Source organism: Exophiala aquamarina, assembly GCF_000709125.1.
Source record: "Exophiala aquamarina CBS 119918 chromosome Unknown aczIA-supercont1.1, whole genome shotgun sequence".
In the NCBI taxonomy this organism is placed as follows: Eukaryota; Fungi; Ascomycota; class Eurotiomycetes; order Chaetothyriales; family Herpotrichiellaceae; genus Exophiala; species Exophiala aquamarina.
The window spans coordinates 3,947,714-3,966,231 of NW_013550587.1; the positions used below are offsets into that span (position 1 = coordinate 3,947,714).

At 50.6% G+C, this 18,518-nt stretch overlaps 8 protein-coding genes across 8 annotated transcripts; 3 read left to right on the plus strand and 5 right to left on the minus strand.

Annotated features, from left to right (window-relative positions):
- Positions 1 to 85: 85 nt before the first annotated feature.
- On the minus strand, positions 86 to 2,337 carry A1O9_01393 (uncharacterized protein; the record flags this gene model as incomplete). The annotated part of the gene is made up of 5 exons (XM_013410551.1): positions 86 to 407; positions 457 to 584; positions 631 to 801; positions 861 to 2,201; positions 2,314 to 2,337. 5 exons carry the CDS (start codon positions 2,335 to 2,337, stop codon positions 86 to 88), a joined length of 1,986 nt encoding a protein of 661 aa, XP_013266005.1.
- A 1,436-nt stretch (positions 2,338 to 3,773) lies between these two features.
- A1O9_01394 (uncharacterized protein) lies at positions 3,774 to 5,471 on the plus strand (the record flags this gene model as incomplete). The annotated part of the gene is made up of 1 exon (XM_013410552.1): positions 3,774 to 5,471. The coding sequence occupies one exon, from the start codon at positions 3,774 to 3,776 to the stop codon at positions 5,469 to 5,471; it is 1,698 nt and encodes a 565-aa protein (XP_013266006.1).
- Positions 5,472 to 6,199: 728 nt separating this feature from the next.
- A1O9_01395 (uncharacterized protein) lies at positions 6,200 to 7,516 on the plus strand (the record flags this gene model as incomplete). The annotated part of the gene is made up of 1 exon (XM_013410553.1): positions 6,200 to 7,516. A coding segment is annotated over one exon (1,317 nt), but the record flags the coding sequence as incomplete, so codon positions are not given.
- A 1,293-nt stretch (positions 7,517 to 8,809) lies between these two features.
- A1O9_01396 (uncharacterized protein) lies at positions 8,810 to 10,103 on the minus strand (the record flags this gene model as incomplete). Its single annotated transcript, XM_013410554.1, has 3 exons — positions 8,810 to 9,840; positions 9,891 to 10,043; positions 10,091 to 10,103. The coding sequence occupies 3 exons, from the start codon at positions 10,101 to 10,103 to the stop codon at positions 8,810 to 8,812; spliced, it is 1,197 nt and encodes a 398-aa protein (XP_013266008.1).
- A 443-nt stretch (positions 10,104 to 10,546) lies between these two features.
- Positions 10,547 to 11,426, minus strand: A1O9_01397 (uncharacterized protein; the record flags this gene model as incomplete). The annotated part of the gene is made up of 2 exons (XM_013410555.1): positions 10,547 to 11,170; positions 11,244 to 11,426. The coding sequence occupies 2 exons, from the start codon at positions 11,424 to 11,426 to the stop codon at positions 10,547 to 10,549; spliced, it is 807 nt and encodes a 268-aa protein (XP_013266009.1).
- A 1,046-nt stretch (positions 11,427 to 12,472) lies between these two features.
- A1O9_01398 (uncharacterized protein) lies at positions 12,473 to 13,804 on the minus strand (the record flags this gene model as incomplete). Its single annotated transcript, XM_013410556.1, has 1 exon — positions 12,473 to 13,804. A coding segment is annotated over one exon (1,332 nt), but the record flags the coding sequence as incomplete, so codon positions are not given.
- A 1,853-nt stretch (positions 13,805 to 15,657) lies between these two features.
- A1O9_01399 (uncharacterized protein) lies at positions 15,658 to 16,839 on the plus strand (the record flags this gene model as incomplete). The annotated part of the gene is made up of 1 exon (XM_013410557.1): positions 15,658 to 16,839. A coding segment is annotated over one exon (1,182 nt), but the record flags the coding sequence as incomplete, so codon positions are not given.
- A 621-nt stretch (positions 16,840 to 17,460) lies between these two features.
- A1O9_01400 (uncharacterized protein) lies at positions 17,461 to 18,366 on the minus strand (the record flags this gene model as incomplete). Its single annotated transcript, XM_013410558.1, has 1 exon — positions 17,461 to 18,366. One exon carries the CDS (start codon positions 18,364 to 18,366, stop codon positions 17,461 to 17,463), a length of 906 nt encoding a protein of 301 aa, XP_013266012.1.
- Between the last annotated feature and the right edge of the window lie 152 nt (positions 18,367 to 18,518).

Below are 18,518 nucleotides of genomic sequence, written 5' to 3' on the forward strand. Positions count from 1 at the left end.
TCACTAGAAGGAAGATATCATGTCTTAGCCAGTGGAAGGATGGAGATAGGACAGGGTGTGTTATCCAGGTGACTACTTTCTCACACTAAAGGAAAGAACTTACCGACGTCGTCTTGGTCGACGCAGATTCATCGTGGAGCTTGAGCGCATCCAACCTCTCTTGATTATCCTGTGCAGCATCTGTTTCGGATTCCTCCTCAATCGAGGCGGCTTTAGGTGGTGCTGCTGCACCAGTTTTCATCTTCTTGGCCGTTTCTGCGAGTTTGTCCCACTTGGCTTGACGGGCTTGCTCTCGTTGAGGCGCACTGTTTTGGAGTTCATTGTAGTCATGCGAGCATTCATCGAACAGTTGAGGGTTGATTTCCATAAAGAGCTTCATCGCATTGTACACCATTCCATGGATCGTGCTGTTCGATGGTCAGTAACATGTGGAGATGCGTCTTATCATCTGCATACCGATTCCAGTGGCCTTTTGAATTCTCGTATAATGGGGCAAACATAATCGGTAGAATTGTTTCCACATTGTCACTGACGAGGTTACAGAAATACTCGTTGTTCCAAAAGTATAGTGCTCTTTCAGCGACCTATTGCGGGTGAGTTTGAGTTATATCGCAGGGAAAGCAAACACACCTGAAAGTGGGGACTCGCAACCGATTTGGCTAATTGGTTGAAGAGCGGCTCCTGCACTTTTGCAAATTCCTGGGGGTCCATGACTTCGAAGATATCTTCAACTTCATTCAGAAACATGACTTCTTTGGTACTATTTGTCTTTGGCCAATATCTAAGCAGTCCTAGAACAACCTAAGAGTTGTGTTAGCCTTGTCGAATCACTACGTGGGCAATGGGCTTTGATCTCTTACCTCTTCTGTCAGTGCAGCATCCTTCTCCAGGAACTGAACAATGCAATAAGCGAGTTGTGGATGGTACATGCTCAAACTTTTGGCCTTGTGAAGTGGTAGGAGGACTCTAGTTAGGAAAAGTTTATGTTCCTCCTTCAGAGGAAGGGCAAAGCCATTGATAATGGAACCGAGGATTTCAAGAAGTTCCGCAATGCCGTTGAATCTCTCCGTCTCGTAGACAAATTGGAAGAAGACATTATTAATGGACCTCCGTATGTATGACCGAAGATTCAAGAATTTGCCGTAAATGCGATGGAGGGTTGTTTTCAAAAAGTCCCTTTCTCTAGGGTCCTCGGAATCAAAGAGTTCCAGTAACTGTAGGACGAAATGATGATCAATGTAAGCTTTGGCAATATTGGTGTTGAAGTCTTGACTCTCGATAAAGCGTAGGAAAAATTCGTACACGACTTGGATGTGAGGCCAGGCGACCTCAAGAACAGGTTCGTCCTCTTCAGGGTCAAAGGCCTCGCCCTGAGGGTTGACAGGTGGAGGCACGGGTCGAAACAAGTTCTTGCTGAACATCTCGACCACTTTGGGATACATCGGCTCTGTAATGACGGATCTGTTGTTGGCGACATAGTCGAGTAACTCGTGCAAGGCCAGCCTCTTGATCTCTTTGGACTTCATGTCTGCGGTCTGATCGTTGAAGTCAAAGATGATATTGCACTGATCAATCTTTTGCATGAAAAGCTCTTGTCTTCGATTGGGCGGGACCTCATGAAAGCCAGGAAGCTTTTCAAGCTCGCGTGCTCTCTGGTCCGACACGTCGAACCGAGAGGAATGCTGTCTTTTGGGAGTCCTGACACCTTCGGGCACGTCTTTAGGCGTAGTTTGTAGTCGATCAAACAAGAGAGATTTCTGTCCGGCCTTTGGAGGCGCAAGGTCACCAGGCATAGTCTCCGTGGCACCTGGTGCCGCCATGTGCGGAGTATTACTTGGACTGATGATGACACTCGGAGCAATATGACCTCCTTGTCGACCTGGAAGGCCCGTTCCCGCCGCTCCATGACCAGGAGCCTGTTGCATAAAGTGCTGCGCTATACTCCCGGGTCCCGTAGTACTACCACCATGATGTGTACCCGTGAGATTACCGGGTCCACCATCGTTACTGTTGGTCTTACTCCGGATGTCATTGACGTTCGTCGAAGAGGAGGTAGGGGTGGCGGTATTGGAGCTATTGGGAGATCTAGAGTCACCACCAACCGTGGTGGATGAAGCCGAGAGGGGAGAGGCTGCGCCGGAATTTGAATCCTTCTTCTTGGAGGACTTGTTGGAATCCTTCGCCCGCGATAGCTGCTCGTGCTGCACATTAGTGAGTTGGAGTGTATGAGTAATAGAAAGGTAGGGATAGGATGTTTGTAGGAAAGTGCGGCGGAGGTGAAACAGCCACCAGAAGTGACGGGGTTTTACATACCACTCTTTGCCTGAAGCCTTTCATATTGATGGAGACACCTTTAAGAGATTCATTCAATACTTTTGGGGAATCGCCGCAGAGAGACGCAACGCCTTGTCGACTTGAACAGCCGATTGTTCGATTTATTGCATTCGTGTCCCAACAGCGGTAGAGCCTTGAAAGCCGATCGTGGAACAGGCGGAAGACGGCGAAGGATGACAGGTTGGATTGTTGGAGAAGGACTTGAGAGTGGGAAGAGAATCAATTCTTCATTTTCAAGGACGCAAGTTTGGTAGAATTGCAGAAGGGTCGAGTGACAACGCGGCGGTGATTGAGGTGGGTGATTGAATGCAGTGCCAGTAGCGGGCTGTGGCCTGTGGACTGTGGAGATGTCTGGTTAGCTAAGGCCAGAGATAGCGAGAGTGGACGTGACAGCTACTCCTCTGACTAGGAACATTGCAGACTTACAAAGGCCTCGAGATGGCAAAGATCACGACTCTGTATAGACGGAATTCCGACAACTTGCTGGAATGGGGTTTGCGGAGGGCTAGGAGGATGGTAGTATAGGATGTGCGTTCATCGAAAGAGGACGAGTCGCAGTGGGTTAGTTAGTAGTAGTTAGTGGTCGTCGGTGGTGGTGGTTGAGCGGGCGGGTATGAAGGTGAGTGGCATTGGTGAATGGCTAAGGTAGGTCAGTGCGTTACTCGCAGGCTTGGGTCGGAGCTGCTGCAGGACGTACGGAGTACGGATTAATATTAATAACGATTGATTTTCCAGGTGGATTTAGGCGGGGCATTCTCCTCTCCTGGTTCTTGGTTACGAGTATTTGCAAGTTGCTACTGCTAACTGCAACGGTGCAAATAGCCTCCTCTCTCCTTCCCGTGCTTGTAGTGTGCAGCTAATTCCAGGCTGGAGCCTCCATGGAAGCGCCTATTTCAAGCTGGGCACGGTTAAAACCCGCCTATTCCAGGCCACGCCTCTCCTCCTACTCGTAGTTAGTCTGCCCTTGCTGCCCCAACTGGCAAATCGATATGTTTCCTCCAAGCGATTAAATCGTCACTAAGACAATGCCAAGATTAGTATCACGTGAGTCGATCGATCCAGACACCTTCCAATGCAGTAATATTAATAGTGAATGTACTCCTATTCACTTCATCAGCCCGATCCGTTTCCAGACCTGCTGCTCAAAGTGCGAACATATTCCACAGTCATTCAGCAGCAGCGCCTAGCCAGATACTATATATTTCACTCTACGCAGCCTGACCCATTACTGGTCCGTGTACGTGGGCGGAGATTCTGCACGTCACTATCGAGGTGGCACCCACTGGGAGCCACAATCGTATCCCTGGAGCCCGTGAAAATCACAAATATTTAAGACGTGCAAGTTCTACCGAACGTACACCGCGTGATATAACGTCCACCGCGTGATATCCAACGCTTGAAGCAGTCGCTCTCCTGCACTGAGTTCGAAATCCGTGTCGATGAGGGCAGATAGCTCAGCTCCATGGCTGCAGGTCCCAGCGGTCCCTGTGTTGTCTATCGAACATCCCTGTATTGTTCGAAATGTCGACCGAGCAATTCATATGCTAGGAGGCCCAGAGGAGATTGCGCAGAGCCTCCAATCAGACTCTGATAAAACTTTAGGGCTCAACTTCCAACCTAATGACCCTACAGCGCGTGCGATTATCTCACTCAAGAATAGCACGGACAATCTCTTGCTACATTTTGTCGTTCCCAAGAGAACTGGCAGGAAAAGAAAACGGGGATCCAATGATCCTTTCGTCGAAGACCCATCAGCGGGAACTGTCAGGAAAGATGCTTCATACCTGACGCGATCCTTGATCGATAACCATCAGGGCTATAACGTCGACGTCGTGGGTTCCATAAAATCAACTCATCTTTGGCGGAATTTACCAGATTTTGTCTATTCGGCTAGCAATTCAACTACGATAGGCCAGATCAGAACCCACATTCTCCCTCAACAATATCCTCTAATTCGGCGATGGCAGTTTCCGCAAACTTATGGCCTGACCAACACGGAGACATTTCCTCCTCCGGTGTTTTCCACATTGTCACTCCCATTGAACTACACCTATCGTCAAAATCCCGCTGTCAAGATTCTTGCCGACCCCGTTACGGGCAAGAAATCTCTTCACAATAATCAAAAACCAGTAAAGCTTTTCACGCATCAGTGTCAGCACAATGACAAGGTGTGGCCAGACAGACCACATCCGAAATGCATTCCTCTATCACAACAACCTCAAGCGCTTCAAGATGTATGCCGAAGCATGGTCGAGGCTTTTGAACGACGCCCACTTTGGACTCGCCGTGCGTTATTGAACCAATTCTCGACCAAAGTCCCATCATCGATGATCCGGCATGCCACGGCATATGTTTGCTTTGCCATTCGATCAGGTCCTTGGCGCGATTGCTTGTGCAAGTTTGGTGTCGATCCACGAAAAGACCGCTCATATCGCAAGTTCCAGACCGTTTTAGTTCAGCTGGTGACCAAAAGTAGAGGTAAAGCAGATACTCGCGAAGACTTTTCTCGGACCTGGATCCGCAGTACGGATCAATCGTCGCATATCTTTACCGGAGAGTCCAATATTCCACTAGATGGAAAATCATGGCAGCTGTGCGACCTTCACGAACCCCGCCTGAAAGCTCTGGTTGATATCTCCGATGCCTATCTTCGGTTTGAATGTGAGACGAGATACTTCGGATGGTACCTCAATGGAACAATGGCCAAAATGAGAGTGGCCACCAAGGCGATTATAGATAGCTTGATCGATGGGGAGATGCTTGATGAAGGCATGATGGCGACATTTTTGACGTTCCCGGAGGATTACCACATGGCTGACACGGAGTCTACATCCGCACACCTCCCGAGACTTGCAGGCAAGAAAGGGCTTGAATGGGCGAGTGCGTATCGATCCTTTTGCCGTACCATCGGAGGCCAACTTCCCACATCTGGTGGAAGTGGGAAAGGGCGACTCAGCAAGCCTAAACCCTTGGTGAGGGCTAGTTTTATGGGAACTGGTCAAGTTGACACTGCGTATGAGCTTGAAAATGGCGACCGATACGAATCATATGACGACGAAGGAGATAACGACAACATCGAACCTGATGGATTGGAAGTTGAACCTGGTGAACAAGATGTTGAAATGGAAGAACGTTAGCTTCTGCTAGTGAGATGACGGACACATGTATCCAACGTGAAAGGCACCAGCATAACCCTGACCATCATGTTATACTAGTAGTCCATCCTCCAACCACCCAGCTCTGGTACCCTATCTGGTGGGTGTCCGGTGGGTTCTGGTTCATGTCACGTGCGATTAGTCATCATTCCCACCCCATCGCTTATCCCGTAAGATCGCCTGCTAGCGCATCAAGCCAGGCAGCCATAAGTTGTACCTACTCGTAGACGCTCGATGTTTTGAGACGTATAGCTTAAGTAAGCTGAGGTCGCAGAATCCTTCCATTGTTGCGGGCTCCCACGACGTGGAGTTGATTTGAGCAAGAATCCCAAGCTAGGGGCACCTCGACTTTTCCCCGCAGGTAACAGCTTGCATCGACTAGCGCCAGTATACGCCAGTTTCTTGAATATGACATGATGGCGGTTGTTGACATGCCTCTTGCTCGGAAAAGTTCAGCAGAAACACCGAACGCAGAACTCAAAGGACGAAAAAAGCCAGGCTACAGACGAATCCGCTGGAAAGAATACGATCCTAGCAAAAAGGCTCCCGACCTGACACCAGATCAATTTGTAGCATGGCAGCCCCCGTCGATCGAGCACGGCTCCCATGGCAAGAATACGAAGAGTGGAGCAGGATCAATAAAGAGCCATTCCAAGGATCGTTTGGCCGTACTTCGATTAAACAACCCAATATCCCCTCCGCCTTCGCCACTACAACCACTGCCGTGCAATGGAACCCGAGATGATCCATTTACAACTTTGCCAATCCAAAGAACCAAATGTGTAGTGGAAACTCTCGATTATTTCGTGGCCATGTGTAAGGGAATTGAGTACAGCCATTCAGTTGCTCCCAATACACGCAATCCGCACTTGATGTTGTTGCTCCCATATGCTCTCGAACATCCCATTCTATTCGAATCCATCATTGCCGTCTGTCGAGCCTCAGTATTGCTGTCGCGGGGGAAGTCTGCTTTCGAGGATCCAGCATTCATTCAACATCGCGGAAATGTGCTCTCGGCACTCAATATCAAACTCCAGTCAGACAGTTGCACGGACGACGCAGCCCTCCTCACCGTCACCATGCTCATGACGTTGGAGTACCTCACCGGCAATCACTACGGTGTCCACATGCACTGCAGAGGGTTGGACAAGATGATTCAACTGAGAGGTCCACTGTCAGAAAACTCGGACCCTGACGCCGACTCGGATTGGATGCGGTTCGTGAAGACTGGGTTGACCGGCTATAAAGCCTTGGGATCCTTCGTCACTGGCCAACCACCGAACATCCCATCAAGCTCACTGGGTTTCGCCAGTGAGACTTTTGAGGCCCTCAGCCTCGACAAGCCATTGTATTACCCAGAAAATCCTTTTTCGGAGCATCTATGTATCGTACTATCACGCTTACCCTCGGGTTTCTCTGAGCTTTCCTTGATCTCGCGTGTGTCGGAACAAATGATTAATACGCTTGCATCTATCAGCGCTGCCAAAACGCAATACGACTTATCGGCTGATACGTCCAGGTCCCCAGCTTCTGGTTTCTTCACGTCCCCGGAATCACCCCACGATAGTCAGCAAATGGCCCTGCAAAACCTGCTGTCCGCACTGCAACGTTTGAGCCTCATGTCTCCAAGTATATTGGAGACCTACCTCTCCTTCGGCCTCATCTCATTCTTATTCCAACTTCGACGTCTGGCGCCACTCAACCTCTTCTATGACCCCATTCTACGACAATTCATCAGTATACTACCACATCACTCCAAACCGGTCACTGTCCAAGAACAGCATGTCCTCATCTGGGCCAGTATGTCGGTGGCAGGCTCCTTGGGATTACGACTCGTCCCCATGCCCGGTGCCCACACGATCTTGGATCATATGTTTGAGCTCTACCTTGAATCACGGAAATGGTCACGACTGGAGAAGATCTTGTGCAACTTCTTCTGGACACAAGCCATCCTGGAACACTGGAAGGGTGTCTGGGAAACCGCCATGGCGCGCCGCGCGCTCCTACTCAAAAGAAAGGATTCTTCAGCAGACATGGTCCTTCTGGAACCTCCACGTCCTTCTCCTGAGTGGATCAAAAACCATATCATGGGAGCTCCACGAGAGTTGCGCGAAATGGGCGAAGCACTTGGCATCTGCCCCTTCCGTCCTCGTTCGAGCACATCTCCAGGGAGGTGATTCGATGCTCGCTTCTGCCGTTTTGGTCACCATCCCGCATGTCTGATGACATTTAAGATAACACCCCACTCTCACCGCTGTCTCTGTTGCCCTCGTGCATCGCAATTCTATCAAGCTGATCCATCAGTGGATGGCACAGATCCGATCAAGGCCAGGTGATCTATCTACGCCGCACCCGTGACGGCGAGGCAGTGGGTCATTTGGCACCCACTGCAAATCCACGATTCGCCTGCCTGACAGTAAACAAATTAGAAAAATTGCCCGAGAGTACCTCGCCTTCTTATGTACTATGGAGTCTCGCCCTACCTACGACTCATTGCCGGACGGCGCGGGGCAACTGCCTGCCGAGCTTTTCGGTGCCAGACATGGAACAGATTAGCAAACTAAGGTTCCAATGTCGAGAAAGGCAGGCTCCCGTCCCTACCCACTTGCTTCTGTAGATCCGCCTACATGGCCCAACACAAAAGAGTACGATCAAAGAAGTGACGCCGTGTTCGATCGGACCCAATTGAACGATTCATCTGTTGATCCTCTTTGACGAGCCCCAAAGGCTAGCCCTCTGGTTGCCGAGATGTGTCTTTCGCGGCTAACTCAGGATACGTCGTCCTCGCTTCCCCTAGATTGACTATATCTCCAAGCTATCCCTACAAGCATAGGCCATGAGAGAGCGGCAAATTAGCTAGCAAAGAGCGGGGTCTCTGTGTATAGTTCGGGGACGATGCAGGGTCAAGACAAACAGGATGTTCCTCCGGGGCCAAACAAAGTATCAAAACCGTGGCATATTAAATCTCGTTTTTCACGGGCGGTCCACACGTAGCTAACTAGTGCGCGTCCGTACTTCGAATAGTGTGTCCCAGGTGTCAACCAGTCAACAGCTACCAATTGGGGCTTGAAAACGTGTGAGCATTTCGTATTGCATCTGCGGGGAGCCCTGTATTGTGCCCTCCATCATGACATACCGCATCCACCTCAGTCACAGGTCTCACGGAACAGGGTCCCTCTCTATCGGGTACAGTGCTCCTTCACGAGCGGCGGCAAGGGAGGGTCGCAATTGAAGCCGCCATTCCAATAAAAGGATGAAAATCGTGAATCCCAAAAGTATAGCTATCTATTAAAACATTTTAACCACTTTGCCCTCCAGGCTCAGGCAAAGGCACCCACAACCGCCATGAGCAGGCCACCCAGCAGGACGGCGAAACTGGCCTCGATCCTCCGTCGGCCTTTCAAAGTCTCGTAACTTCGATCACTAAGAAAATCTTCAGCGATGAGCTGGACCAACCCGGCAAACAGTAACAACCCACTACTGATCGCGTTGGTGATGCCTACCATCAACAACCCCACCTTGGACGCCGGGTCGTAAAGCCCGTGCATCCAGATCCCGATCGCCTGCCCGATCGGCGTGGTGGCGCCGTATGCGAGAGCCATGAGCCAAGGTTTGGGACTACTGGCGTCGAAAAGCGCGGGGATAAGTGCCGCAATTCGCGAGCCCAGGGCGAATCCTTCGAAGGTCTGGTGGAAGCAGATGGCGATCAGGAGGACGGCAAATTGCGTCCCCGTTGCGACTGAGACCGCCATACCGATGAAGACGCTGTGGAAAAGGATGCCCGCCTCGAGGAGCAGACACTGCAGGAAGAGTTTCTTTGGGTCTTGTCCGTCCGACGACCTTGTTGGCTCAAGGTGGTTTTCATGCTCGGAGATCTTCCTCCGGTGCGGGTGATTCAAGGTCGCAGATTCATCCGCCAAAGAATCCAACGCTTCTATGTCGTCGTCGTCGTCGTAATCGGTGGGGACCCGGGGGCTGTTGTCTGTGTAGGGCGTGACCGGCGTGTTTAAGTGATGTAGAGAAAGTCCACGTGCTTGTTCCTCCTGTACTGGTTCGGGCCGGTCCCATTCGCTACCATGAGTGTGACCTGCTCCACGAGTTGCGAAGAACATTTCAATTGACACCACCACGAACACCGCCACCATGGCGATGAACCCGGCCATGGGAGGATAGTCCTTATTCCAAAAATTCGGGAGACATGGGTCGGTCATGGAAATAAATGCCGTGGGAAGGAGGTGGATGAATGCCGTGGCTATCAATACCCCTGTGCCAAAGTGTCGTGAAAGGAACAGGAGTCGGTGCGGGATGGGTAGTTTGGGGAACCGCCGCGCTATGACCGGGAACGAGCATGCTTTGTATATGTTAGACAGGGAATAAAGTTACTGTACAATGGCCCCGTACCTAGCGTGCTCAGCGCGAGGATCAGGAAGAGTGCAAAGACATGGATCCCGGTGTTGTAGGAGCCCTGCTTGCCTCGGGTTCCGCAGGCAGGCTTCTCATCTCTACGCTCCAACTCCGCGAGAAGAGCGTCGAGTGGTAGGGACGCCAGGTCATCTAGTCATATTAGAAATGTGGGAAATGCCATATGCTAGGCTACCTACCTCGGGGGATCATGTCGTCGTGCGTGAGTGGCCATGGGCAGAGGAGCGAGAAGGCCACGCGTGTCACTCTCCCAAGATTTGAAGAGGTACTCGTAAATCGTTGGACTTCCGCCCCGACCGGACTCAATTTGCCGAGGTACAGCCGATGATCACGTGAGAGAGCAATGTTGTAGATGAACCATGATCCTACCGTCTATATGACAATGAGATTGTGCCAACGGGTGCTATTCCATGGCCTAGCCCGCGATCCCACTGCCAGTCCACATTTATATAGGCAAAGATAAAATCCATGCCCAAAAGAAAGGCAAAGAATGAGAAGGTAGAGTCTCTGGAAGCGGATTACGTGAATTGTGAGTTGAGCAGATATACCGCAGACACAACTCGTGTTCGGCGTTGAGCAGGTATGACGATTTTAAACGATGAACTACCAGGCTATATTAAACCCAGCCCTCCCAATCACGAATCACGATACTTCTCCCGCGCTGCGGGCAAGCGCTCCTCGATGCGGGCGATCCAGTACGCGGAGTCGCCCCAGTATTCCCAGACGTGGGGATTGGCCATGGTGCGGTTCGACCACGCATAGAAGACAGGCGTCTCAGCCTCGGCTCGCTTCCTCAGTGTCTTTGGGAAAACCGAGCCGTTGCTAAATTCCAGGAGCCGCATGGAGAAGGGAACGATGCTAATCTCCGCCAGGGTCAGGTGTGGCGAGGAGAGGAAGTATGTCGGCTCAAGGTCGGATTGGATCTCCACGGCGGTCTTGCCAAGGTGTTGGACGAGGAGAGGCTCAATGTCATTCTGGAGTTTGGTGAGGATGTTATCGATGATTTGCTCTTTCGCTTCAGGTGTCGTGGCACCGACAAGCTTAAACATCAATGGGTTGATCTTGGTGAAGTAGGTGTCGGTTAGGAAGGATGTAAGATACTGTCGATAGCTGTCTTCGACACTGGGAGGGCCTGATGGTGTCAAATGCGATGGATGCAATGAGGTCAGAAAGTTTATGATCAAGGCCGACTCGGTCAGCGTGTGTGTCTTCTCTGGAGTTGATGCAGGTGTGTATTGCAGGACAGGGACAAGGCCGCGCTGGGATGAGTATGTTAGTGGTGAGTTGGTGGCCCAGGACTTGATGGGCACAACATCATCGTTTTGGACCTACCGGATTCAACTCCAAGAACCAATCTGGCCTAGGCTTGTCAAGGTCGAGAAGAACTTCCTCATATGGAAGCTTGAGTTCTCTCAATGTAATTTGCACACGCTGAGACCAACCACATCCATGGTTGGTGTAGAGTTTGATCTTAGGGTGCTCAGATGTTGAGACATGGGAGATCAATGAGGTCATGGTTGGAAGAGGAAGGTCACAGTAGAAGCTTGAAAGGGTTTGATCGAAGCAACGTGACTAGACAGTCTCGAGGTTTATTGCGAGAGATATCCAGTAAGAATTTCAATTCATGAAAGGGAAAGTGCAGTAATGAGTCAACCTAAATACCTCTTGCTGTCTCCAACTTCAGTCCGTGGCTAGGCCATCCAGAGTTAAGCTCGTCGTTTCTCCCGGAGACCGGTCGAAATTCGTCCGGCCAGTGCAGACCAGTGCGAGGCCGAATATATACAGCGTATATATCAAAATGCGATGTGAGTCGAAGAGTTCTACGGAAAGGGGCAATTCGGGGTGTCGTTCAGGGCTGTTTTAGGAGAGGTCTTATATGTTCAAGGCTGTGATGGAAGTTGACAGTCTGCTTGGGCGAAGTTGTGAGCACGGCTCTGGTGGTGACAGCCTTGTCACGTGATGCTATTTCGGACAAGGAGACGGCGGAGTTGTGGAGCACGAGGTAACGAGGTACATACTGGATGTGCTATCATCGAGATCCGAATGATTCTCAGTGCAATTGTTGTATTTTGACTATATAAAGAAACTCGTCATCATAATCTCTATTGATACATACCGTTCGTGCATCGCTTCTATCACTGACAGATTGGCCAGATTCGGGGCATCAACCTTCCAGCAACGCTCGATAGTACAGTACCTTAAAATCGCAATCTAGTCTTCGTGATAATCCGAGACACGAAAATAGCTCAATATTTCTGCCAGATCCGTAGCCGTAGTAACGGAAAGCTTAGATTCAGATGAGGAAACGGTGACGGGGTAACGAGCGTCAACAAACACGCATTGGTAACGAGGCCAATGGCAAGGAACTTGAGTAATGTGTTCGGGATGAATGATGCAAGCAATTGACCGGAAAGCATGACGGCGGAGCACTGTATCAGTGTTGAATAATTTGCTTGGCCTGGCGCTGACACAGTTGCGGCTGCCGATGCGGGCGTCGGCATGGTTACTGGCTTGCTGTCTGGAGGGATTTTCTGCCCATGAGGGGCTTTGTGCTCGGACAAAAGGTCTGTCCTGAATGATTCTCGCGAGTGTGAGATGTCCGATTTCATAGTTAGAATTTGTTGTTGCAACCCTCGAATCTCGTCCATGGCATGGGTGAAACGCTTCTGCCACAGGAGATCCGTAGGTTGTGGGTATGCAGGTGGAGGTGTCACAGGGCTGCGGTCTGGTACCGCAAGGCGTTTCCTTGCAAGTGCTGCAGCGCTCAACGTTGTGCTTCGTGGAGGATGAACAGCAGGGTACGCCAAATTAGCAAAGGTTTGTTCATTCACCATGGGGCTTCCCCAGCTTGCAGTGCTGCTGCTGACAGGTGTAAACTCCTCATCTTCAAATCGCCAGGGTATATTCTCGAAGGTTGTCTTAAGTGAGGACATCAACAGCTCGTTGTTGTTGATGCCAGTATCCACTCTCAGCTTGATACGTGGATTGTTGGATGCTACGATGCGTGGAATTGATTCGGTTGTCTGAAGCCGCGAGATAGCCTCCTTGACAAGAGGCAAGACGTGGCTCAAGGCCCATTGACCAATAGATTCAGTCCAGACAAGGAATTTATTGAAATGTAGGTCCTTACTGAGATCGAATTGGCACAGTGGCGCCATGCAATACGTTTGACCATGATCGATCCAATGGAGATTGAGCAATGCAAAGCTATTGTCGATGGTGCAGGAGAAGGACACTGGTAACTCAGGCATCATTTTCCCCTTCCATGCCTTGACATATAACATCTGTAATTGTCGGGTCGTGTAGGCTCCTCCTATTGCACAATGATTGTTGGCCGACTCGACACGGTGCTCCCTATTGCCAAAGGCTCTTTCGAAAGTAAGAAACGGACAATACATGGTGGCACTGGATGAAATGTATCCTGTATCGAAATGAACCACAGTTCCAGATGCGTGGAGCCATTGCGGAAGACTGGCTAATTCCTTGACAGTGAATGCTTCCGATGAGAAGCCACATCCGAGGATCGGGCGAGGGAGAGAGAGTTCGTACAATGGTCCCATCTGGTTGATCGCTCTTTCGGGCAATGCCTCGCGACTGAAGGTAGGGACCATACAACGTGCTAGGCGACTTTCCTGATCAATCGATGGGAGCAGATTTGGAGGAAATAGTGGTGAGGGTCCGAACCCACGACCTGTCGCGACCTGATTCCAGAAGGACACCTTTTGGTCGTCAAACTTCGCCGTATCCTGACTTGCTGCTTCAACGATGGAAAGGAAGGCACTTGGAATCCGTTCTTTGGGTGGGGCTTCTAGCACCTGGATGCAATGAGGCCCCAAGACTTCGGATCGGAAAAATTTCCAGGGCAAATGACTTCCGTCAAAGGAGGTGGAAGGGCTTGTGGGTGATGACCTCGACGAATCACTTCCGCGACCACTTCCACTCCTGCTGCTTCCGCTTCTGACAGACATTTTGTAAGGAGTTTGCTGAATGGAAGCCACTCTCGATGTCGATGGAGTCCGTCAGTTAAATATAGGGTGTCCGCCAGAAGCTATCCAGGGCGAAACTTAGTATACTAATAGTAGAGTGAGCTTGAGACCAGGGAGGATTAAAAAAATAATAAGAAGCGTGGAATAATAATGCTTTATGGAAGCCAGTGTCGATATGGATGGCGCCCTTCAGCCAAATATGTTGGTGTCGTCAGACGCTCTCCAGGGTGAGCTATGAAACTTAGTACGCCAACAGCTGGGCGAGTCTACTACATTAGTCTCGCATCTATAGGCAATGGTCAATTGGATGATACAAACAAGAAACAAACTTGTCTGGGCAGTGATTCGTCCAGCCACCAGGCCATCAAACTCGCCTATGCACGATCATCCGAGGAAATCACGGAAAGGGTCAAGTCGGAGTGCTATTTTCTTCATGGGACGGGCTTGCAAGGCGAATTAAGGTACAAAAGTCCAAGCTTGTAAAGAAAAGCGCCTCACCAGAATAGAACAGGGAAACGCAGGTACATTCTTCCGAGGCCATTGGGGCATATCGAGCGCTTAGGCAGCACGCGAGATGGACAGAATGGGTGCTGTTGCGTGATTGGAGGCAAGTTGAGGAGATGAAACTCGAGGCCGAAAATTGACTCGACACGTCGGTGGTCGGCTAGAGGCTAACTATATGAAGCTAGACCAGGCGCCTCAACCCAGACATGGCCGGCGGTTAAAGACAGGTTTCTAGCCAATCAACAAGCGATACTATCTTGGCGACCACTGGCAGTAGGTGCTCTTTCCCCCTCCACGCAGCTGCCTCATTCTCGGATTGTATGGGATACTTTGCACCTCACCTTCCACCTACTGTACTCCGTAGATGTTATGCTGGCAAGAAGTCACGAGATTTATACGAGGTCTGGTGGTGGCCCAGACGCTTTCTACGACGAGCCCCCCAAAAGTGGCATCTCAGGTCGGTCCACCAAGGCGGTGCTTTGAGAATGTCATGTCTAGTGCACAGTCAATCCAATTTACACTATGCAAAGTTCCTCTGAGCACCTCTGCACAGTGAATGTCTAGGCTGCACACTTGCTGGTCTCCATCGGACTCTTAACAGGGCGACGAATTGCATGGAATGTAGCGTCGTCGGGCGACAGCATCGGTGCCACGCGGCTCTCAGACACCTTACTTAGCTGTAGTAAAAGAACTTGCCTGCCCGTAGCCGCCCAGAGGGTACGAGGACTCTCCCTCCCACAGTAGCTCTTCGCTAACGCAGGCACATGGTGGGGTTTTCAGGGATTTCACCAATAGTTGCACCTCGATGTTAAATATAGGTCCGGATCTGACGAGTAACGTTGTCGAATTCAGCACAGAAAGGAGTGCCAGCATTTCAATAATTTGTATATCTCTTCTACACCGACAATGTTGCTGAAATTAGAATCACTCATGTATAGTACCGGGTTCCTCGTCCATACTAACTAAGAAATTACCCAGTAGACAAATTGACATACCAGTATTGACCTGTGGAGATAGTAGTTGCACATGGTCCAAATGGAAATGTATATCTACACCCACATGCCCATGAGATTGTCTGAAGTGCCATAAAACATTGTTTCTTGTTTCAGCTAAACAACGACAAAACATCCACAGAAGCAAAATTCTGCCAATCACTTCTCGCGAGGCTAGCTAAGGATCAAGTATCCCTTTCCTCCAGCATGGCAACACAAATACCCTCACAGCATCCCTTACCGATTCCCAACCTGATCATACCTGCACCATCTCTCTCAGAGTCCAGATCCTCGTTCTCCAGCCAAACCCAATACACCCCCATCACTCTCCTCACCAATACCTCACAGATCTCCAGCGCCTCCCCTTACAACAGCCCCTTCTACCGTCAACATACGCTCAAACCGAATAATATCATCATCGAGGATGCCGTGCTGGACGAGGAGCGCTGGAGTCGAGCTGCATTTGCGCTCGGTATGCCCTATGGCGATGTCTTCCGTGCCACGAATGAGACAAGACGATTTGCCAACAAGGTGTCGCGGAAATCGAACCTCTCCGAAAAATGCATGACGGATCTGGTGATGACCTTGGTTCAAGCCGCAACCAAGCCCCACAGGAATCTACATACGAAGGCCGGTGGGACGTTTCACGAGGACCCTGTGCCCAACGGTGCCATCACGACGGACGCCCTGCTGTCGCCGCCGGATACTTGGAGCATGCCACTTCCGGTCCCGAGACCGAACATCACACTCGGATTCGCGACCAAGACTTTCACGCCGCACGAGCTCGAGTTACAGTCGGGGATCATCTCAACCAGCGCCGGCCTTCCCTGCGATCTCGCCAAGGTCAGCCAGCCCACCCCTGACGTCTTCTGGCCCTTCTTCACTGTCGACATCCAGCCTAACTCGTTAAATGCTGCCCAGAATGCCTCCGCTGGCTCCGCATCGACCTGCAATAACGCTCTCGCGTTGCTTGCTGAGGCCGCGGACGAGCCAACCATGCAAAAGCAGGGTCCCAGCCTTTTCTGGAACTCTCGTAGACGCGTGCACAGTTTCAGTTTGAGCATCAATCTCGATGGCAAGGTGGCGAGTCTGAACATGCACGATTCCGGGGGCAGTCTAGTGCACCATGCGGCGATGATCAGGGTGTACCGGCTTGACGATGAGAGAGACGTGGAAGCGTTATATTCACGACTGACCTCGATATGCGTATGGGCGGATAATACCAGACTGCCTGCGATTGTGGATCTTCTCGAGAATTTAGATGGATTGGTCAAGCTTGAAAGCAAACAGGACTTTGTCAGTGATGCCTTTTTTAATCACGACCTGTCGTCCGTTGCGGGAATGGGATATGCAGGAGGTGCAATTGGAAGCATTTCCCCACCAAAAAGGTTTGGCGGATTGAAGTCTGTGATGAGGGATATTTCCCCTCGATGGCTGAGGGTCTCTGCTTGAGAAAAGGATGCAAGGCGTTGAGGATATCTGTTGGGCCTGTAGTTGTATAATTGTAATGTCTGTACAGATATTTGTGTCGAAGATAGGCAGCTTGAGGGTTTGTATGTCAAGAGCTGGGCACGACCGCACCAAGAATTGATGTAGCCCTGAATAAGTCAGACGGTGTTATGACACTGATCACTCGGAAGTCGTGCCTGACATGATTTGGCCTCTCTTCGGCAGAAAATGTCTTCCGAAACGAGTTAGGTATGCAATTCCGTAATCTCCAAAAATGATGCAACTCCAGCGTAAATGCAGGAAACAGGAGAATGTGTCTCACTAAGTAGGCATTGCTGGGGTTGCTCTTGTGGGAGCCCCAGACTGGTTGTCGTCGACCATATCAATAATTTGATTGGTTACTGTCGACTGTTCCACCGCTGTTGTCTCTCTGAACTTACGGTCTGGTGGTCTGGGGCTTCCCGTGTATGTACTCTCTGGACAACGAGCCTTGAACACTCGGAGCTTCAGTGGCGCCCCTCTTGTAGCTACTAGATCGTTGATACCAATAGCAAGGGCCTAAGATCGGCGGGTCGTAAAACCCAAGACTTATTGCTTCGTCTACTAATTTAGTAAGGATTAGTCGTCGTCAGAATCATAGTCTCCGAGTCCAAGTGCAGTTGAAGCCAGGCTGCTGACAGTGGTGAGAGGCGAAGATGCCTTGGGCTGTTCCGTCTTGCGAACCAAGCCTGGAACAAGAGGTCTTTTCACCTTTTTGCTTCTCTCAAAGGAAGATACAGCTGCGGGTATTTTGTCGCTGTCCCGCGAAAGCTGGTCACCGTTGTCAAGTGTTTGCTCCTCTCTTTTGACCATTTCAACATTGCTAGCGCGAAAGGCATCTCGAGCGGCATCGTCATCGGCGCGGTCTTGGGCTTCTCGTTCTCGCCTCGCCTGCTCCCCGGCTTGGATGAGAGCCTCGTCTTCTTTACCACCTTTCTCACCACGCTCAATGCGAGCGTTTCTCTGCATGATCTCATCGAGAGCATCCGCGACCTGCATTTCTCTCTTGCTCTCTTCCATCTTCTCCTCGAGTTCTTCCATGGCGTTTCTTTCAGCGTTTTCGGCGTCTTCGGCCTCCTCCCTTTCCAGTCTGTCCAGCCTCTCTTCGTCAGTCTCCTTGAGCTCGGCGGATGTTGAATCACGCCAGGACTCAAAGTTCCTCTTGGCGCCCCTTTCGGCGGAATAGTCCATGTTCTTTGGGTCGGTCTTGAAAGTGATTTCAGAACTGCATCTCGTGCAACGAATGTAGAAGCGATAAATAGAAATGGTCAGGTATTTTTCCTCGGTGGTTTCTTTCCTGGCGTTGAACTTTCGACCTTTGTAGATGTATTCGCCACAAGAAGTGCACTTCATGCTGAACGGGGCCATGAGGCGGACTGGGATGGTCTTTGGGCCGGTAGGACGAAGATGCTTGGGGGTGCGGGCAATTTTGGAGGGATCAAACTCCGGCGGGTAGTATTTGGTGAGGACTTTTCGTTCGGACATGGTGGTAAAGGCTCGGCCAGAGAAGATAAACGGCGGCTGAGTAAAATGGGAGGATATGGGAGATGTCAGGGGTGTGCCTGTGGCACTTGAACCACCGCAAGTGATATATACTTGTACGTAGTGGTAAAATGGCAGGCACGCAACCACTGAGG